General features: G+C 50.8%; 1 protein-coding gene across 2 annotated transcripts in view; it reads left to right on the plus strand.

Moving 5' to 3' along the window:
• The window catches only part of MARCH4 (membrane-associated ring finger (C3HC4) 4, E3 ubiquitin protein ligase), a 95,668-nt gene extending 90,133 nt beyond the window's left edge, over positions 1-5,535 (plus strand). For both annotated transcript variants that reach the window (XM_012728897.1, XM_004674312.2), the window contains one exon: positions 3,772-5,535. In XM_012728897.1, the coding sequence (XP_012584351.1) occupies positions 3,772-4,139 (368 nt within the window). In that variant the 3' untranslated portion in view covers positions 4,140-5,535. The remainder of the gene's footprint in view (positions 1-3,771) is intronic.
• The last annotated feature ends 228 nt before the right edge of the window (positions 5,536-5,763 follow it).

Below are 5,763 nucleotides of genomic sequence, written 5' to 3' on the forward strand. Positions count from 1 at the left end.
GGGGGGGCTGTCTCCTGAAATCACACTGGCGGAGGGTGGGGAGGTTTTCAGGTGTTCCCATCCAGACTCTGCTTGACATGGAGGAGGCTGGCGTGACTCATTGCTGTTTGCTGCTGTGAGTCAGCTCTTCCCCCACAGGGGCCAGCAGCCCCTAGGTTTATAATTGCAGCGGGAAGAATTCCATCCTGCCTCCTCCTCCACCATCTCACTCACCGCCACAGGGCCGAGCCCCCAGACCACTCTCACTGCGTGGACAACATTCCTCGTGTTCATTTGCTCACCCCTTACCTGGCCTCGTCTTCCCAGACTCCTCCTGGATCTCACAACCCTCACTGCAGCCTCTTCTGCAAGTGTTTCTCTCGTCTTCATTTCGTTGCAACCCAGTTGTTAACGGTTGATAACCTTGTTTGCTGCCTTGTCGTGTTTGCTTCCATATGCTGTATTCTGAGAAGCCATGTCCTCCTTCCTCCCCACACCACCTCCAGACCTCCTCTGTTCCTTCCTGCTTCAGAAGCTGCAGCCCCTTTGAAGCACAGGCCCTTATATACCACACCCCTTTTTTCCTACTGGATGCTCTTGGCTGCTTACCGCCCACTCGCTCTTCATGTTCCTCAGTGCACCTGGCTGATAACCCTCCACCCTTCCTGTCTCAGCATCTTACAGATCCGTGTTTCTCAGAAGAGATGAGACCACTCCAGGAGCATTTTGGAGATGATGAGGGCTTTTGCTTGACATATACATCATATATGTATGTCATATATATATGTGATCATCTATAGAGCTATAGAGTTGTAGATACAGAGGGACCATAGTGGCTTATATTATGTAATTAACTTATGGATTTCATTTCAAGATAGGAAAGAAGATACTAAAATATATTTGCCATAAATATATTGAGGATGACTGATGTAGATCATGTCCAGGACTTCCTTACTACTCTAACGACGTTTTCCTCCAGGACCTACTCACGTGGTCACCCCCAAGCATCGTCATCAAGAACTACCCCAAAGCACACATCTAAAATCTGGTCCTAAATATCTCACCCTAACTGTCCTCTTTCTGTCCCTGGGGCTTTACTGATTCCAGCTCTTCTCCATCCTCATGGAGGCCTCTTGGCACGGACCCTGTCAATGTCCATTTTCATGTTTCTTTTTCCTTTTGAGTTCTGACTTCCCACATCACCAACCTAGACTCCAGCTTCTCTGTGGTGAACAGCCATAGCTCTCATGTCTCTGTTCTGCTGTCTTCCTACTCCACATATGCACTGAGAAAGCTGTCGAAGGTGTGGAGAAAAACCACACATTGTCCCAACTCATTTCAAATTTATGGCTACAAGTCTCAAGTCAGCACTATCAGATAATTCTGCCACATTTCCTTGGTGTATCACTCTCCAATTCTTCATGATAATTATTTCCCACCTTCGTCTCTCTCCACAAATTTTCAATACCTTGTCCGTTATCCCTTCTACCTTAGCTGATGATTTCGTGGAAGAGAAAGAGAGACTTGGATGAGAACTGACTGGTTATCAGCAGCCAGGTTGGCAATCATGTCCTCACCCCACCTCCACCTGTGCACCAAGTCAATGCCCCTCCTCATTTCGCTTACACTCACCTCCCAACAGCTGTTGAAAGAGTCATACTCTCTTTCTTGAAACATGTCCTTCTCAAAACTGGTGTGTCCTTCATACTTGCCTCTCTCACTTCTATACTAATTGTTGCTCCTTTGAGCTTCTTGAAGATGGCTTTGCTTCCCTCAAAATCCTCACCATCAAATCCACCACAATCAGGTCCACCACTATGCATCATCACTCTGTCTCGGGCCCTCTTCTCGTGTCTAACTTCTCTCCCCAGGAGAGCTGGGTCATGTCCCTGATGGCTTCTATTTTACCTCTATCCTGATGGCCAGACCTCTCCTCAAGCTTCAGACTCCTATGTCCAGTTGCCCACCTAGTTCTTCAGACATCTTAAACTTATCACAACCAAAGCGAAACTTCGCAGTAGGCTGAAGAATGGCCCCTGGAGACATCCAGGTACTAATCTCTGGAGCCTCTTGAGGTGACCTGATGGGGCAAAAGGGATTTTGCAGATGTGATTCATGTAAGAGTTGTGAAATGGGAAGATATTCCTGAATTATTCGTGGGCCGAGTGTTCTCATAAGAGGGAGATTTAATAACGGTGGAGAAGGAGGTGTGACATAGGGAAAAAGATGTGAGAAGAGGCAGAGAATGCAGGTGAGTATTAGAAGATGAAAAGGTGAGGACAAGAGCCTCCCCTCAAAGCCACCAGGAAGAACCAGCCCTGCTGACATCTTCACTTTAGCTCGGCAAGACCGATTCTAGATTCCTGTTCTATAGAATTAGAGAACACAAATCTGTTGTTTTAAGCCACTAAATGGTAGTTTGTTGTGGCAACAATAGGAACCAGATGCAGCTGCTATTACCACCACACAAATTGGAGATCCTACCCTCAGCCCACCACAGCATGGCCTGCCACCACTCACCTAACTGCTAAAGTCCAAAGCTTCAGAACTTTCTAGATTGTTCTCCTGAGTAACACCTCACCTGTCAGCAAGTCTGTCAGCTCTCCCACGAACCTACATCCCAACTCCAGTGATTTCTCATTGTCTTCATCACTATAACCCTAACCCAGACCATCACTGTTTCTACTTGAATCAATTCTTGGTTGACTTTCTGCTCCTATGCTTATTCTTCAGTTTATTGTTTCACAGGGGCCAGAAAGAGCTTTCTGAAAGGTAATCTGGTCACATCATTCAAAAAAGAAGGCTTTGTATAGTAATCAGGATAAAATATAGATCCCTGCCCATGGGCTACCAGGCCCTTTCTTAGTTTGACAACATTGTCCAGAGTATCTCCAACCATTTACCGACTCTTCCACAGCGCCCTGGCCATGTGACCTTCCTGGACCTTTCTTATTCCACTCCCAGCTCCTGGTCTTTGCACTGCAGATCCTACCACGAATATGCTGTCTCTCCAGATCTTTCCATGGATTTTCCTTCCATCAACTCACATATTACCTCCTCCAAAAGTCGTTCTCATGACCCGCTCACTAAAACAGGACCACCAACACCTGCAGCCAGTGGCTACTTTCTCCAGTCTTATCTTCCTCCTGGCGTTTGTCAGCCTCTGGTTTGTTCATCTTACTGCTTCATGTCTCTTGTGGGTAGAGTGGAGGATCTCTGGGCACAGGACACTGTCTGTTTCCCTCTTCATTGCACCATTATGCCTCATTGTCCATTGTAGAACCGTATACAAATTCTCTTTCCCGGGAGTATGTGCATTGGGCTATTGTGCAGAGTTAACCATGGGGATTTCAGACATCATTCAGCAGGTGTGGAGCAACCACGGGTTCCTTTGATGGTGCCTTTGAAAGCACACAATTCATTCCATACCTGCTCAGTACTGGTGCCATGGATACATGGGAGAAGAAAAGGTAGTTATATTAGGCATCAATGGGCAACTAAATGGACGGAGTGGAGTAGGGGTGGGTAAATTCACTGAACGTAGGTGCTCATCTGTTCCATGAATGTGCGTGGCTGCCATCCACCTCCACCTGGGGAAGCACCCTTAAGTCTAGGAGTGGGGGATGATAACCCTGTGGCTCAGAGCTGAAAGGTAGGTTTGAAACAGCAAAAGAAATGGTTCTCTCTCCAGCCTACCCCAGCCAATGCCTTTATTGGTTTATAATCAAAGGGAGGCTGAGCCTTGCTTCCTCTCACTGGGTCTTTGTTTTTCTCTTCTCCCTGCTGCCTCAGGCCTCATCATCCACGAGGGCCCCTCTGTTTACCGCATCTTTAAACGCTGGCAGGCCGTCAACCAGCAGTGGAAAGTATTGAACTATGACAAAACGAAAGACCTGGAGGATCAAAAGGCAGGAGGCAGGACAAACCCCCGGACCTCCTCATCCACCCAGGCCAATGTCCCCTCCTCGGAAGAGGAGGCCTTGGGCACCCCTCCCACTGAGGAGGGCCCCACCCGGGCCACCAGCCACCCCTCAGGCCCTCTTTCTGACCACCACTGTGCTTACACCATCCTGCACATCTTGAGTCACTTCCGACCTCATGAACAGCGGGGCCCGCAGGGCGGCAACCGGGAACTCGTCATGAGGGTCACGACGGTGTAGAGGCCCTGCTGGGAGGCTGAGGCCAGGCGAGCACCAGAGGGAGCTGGACCAGGAAGGGCCAGCTGACGGGAGGCCTGTCGTGGGCGGGGCAGGGGTAAGGAGAGCGGCGGCCCCCCGGTGCTGGAGCAGACAGTGAAGGCAGTGGGCCTTGAGGGGCCTGGGCTGGAGCTTTTATGGGTACGGTGGGTGTCATGAGTCTTTCGTGATTTCCCATCCAGCAGTACCGTGGTCCACCAGCGAGGGCAAGGAAACAACACAAACTCAACAGCCAGGTTCAGTACAGACAGAACCTCACCAAATAAGCAACAGAAACACCCAGGTGCACCCATGTTCTCCACACCCGGGTGGAGAGGAGACTGGGAAGGGCCAAGGAGGTGCATCTGGGATGCACCTGTTTGCACCTGTGGTGGGAGAGGAAATGCAAAGAGTGCGGGAACAGCAGCCACCCTGTTTTCTGTTGAGTTTGTCTTGGGGTCTCCCACGAACAGCAGGAGGGGGAGGAGCGTGGGCTGGCAGGGAGAGGGGGGCGTGAGCTGGCAGGGCAGTTCACAGATTTTGGAGACCCTGGGTTCACCTGGATGGGCAGAGTTCACCTCAGAGGTGGCTTACAGACCTTGGGGGTGTGGTGTAGGAGCGAGGTGCTGGCTGGCGTGAGTGTGCAGAGGGCGGGGTTTCTCCTCCCTTCCCAGCCCTCCAGACTGGAACTCCCAGTTTCTGGTGGGCTCTGCAGGCTTGGGTTTGGAGATGGTGTCCTTGTGTGCCCTTGTTACTTTATTTTATGGTGATTTGGCTCAAAAGATGTCCACACACATACACACACACACACACACACAGAGTACAGGTTTCTCGTGGGTAGCTCAGGCCTGGTTCTGAAGCTGTGACTTCAGCCTTCAGCGCTGTCAACCCAGGAGCCACTTTCCCAACTGCTGCCGGCCCACAGCCAGGACATGCTCGGTGCCATCCGTGCTCCTCCTGGCTCCATGCCCGCGAAGTCCCAGGTCCCCCCTGGCAGGGATTCCCCCCTCAGAGTCCCCACAGAGAGCTGCTCTCAAGGCGGGGGGCGGGGTGGGGGGAGCAGGAGGCACCCCAAGGATTGGAGTGAGACCAACGGAAGTATTTCTTGCTGAGGGCCCACCCAAGGGCCCTGGCCCTTCCCGCTCGCCCGCGGCCTGGCCCGGAGCACTATCCTCGGGGTCCCGGGAGTCTGCCTGGCAGCGCCACTGGGTGGTCACTGGCAGTTTCTCGTTGTCACAGCACAATGGCCGTGTCGTCGTGGGTACTAAAGGGACACTGTCAAGTACTTTTTTTAACTAGTTTTTAGGGTTTTTTAAAACTCTCTGTTGTTTGTATTATTCTCTTAAAAGCTTGAAAATAAAATTTCTTTCCCTACCACGAGTGTCCTTCTCTGTCTGTGTGAATTTTTGCCCTCCTGTGCTCGGTCTGTGGCTTGATTCTACCTTCCCTCTTCCTTGTGTCTGCTCCATCCCAAGTGGAGAAATCAGGAGCATTTTCATTCTCCTTTGAGGGTGCAGATGGGACAGGGCAGGGGTGTGTGTGTGTGTGTGTGTGTGTGTGTGTGTGATGATTCCTGGCCACCTCTTAGCTTCAGAACAGATGAATTCCT

This window comes from Condylura cristata, unplaced genomic scaffold (assembly GCF_000260355.1).
Source record: "Condylura cristata isolate star-nosed mole 26May11 unplaced genomic scaffold, ConCri1.0 scaffold00002, whole genome shotgun sequence".
Classification (NCBI taxonomy): Eukaryota; Metazoa; Chordata; class Mammalia; order Eulipotyphla; family Talpidae; genus Condylura; species Condylura cristata.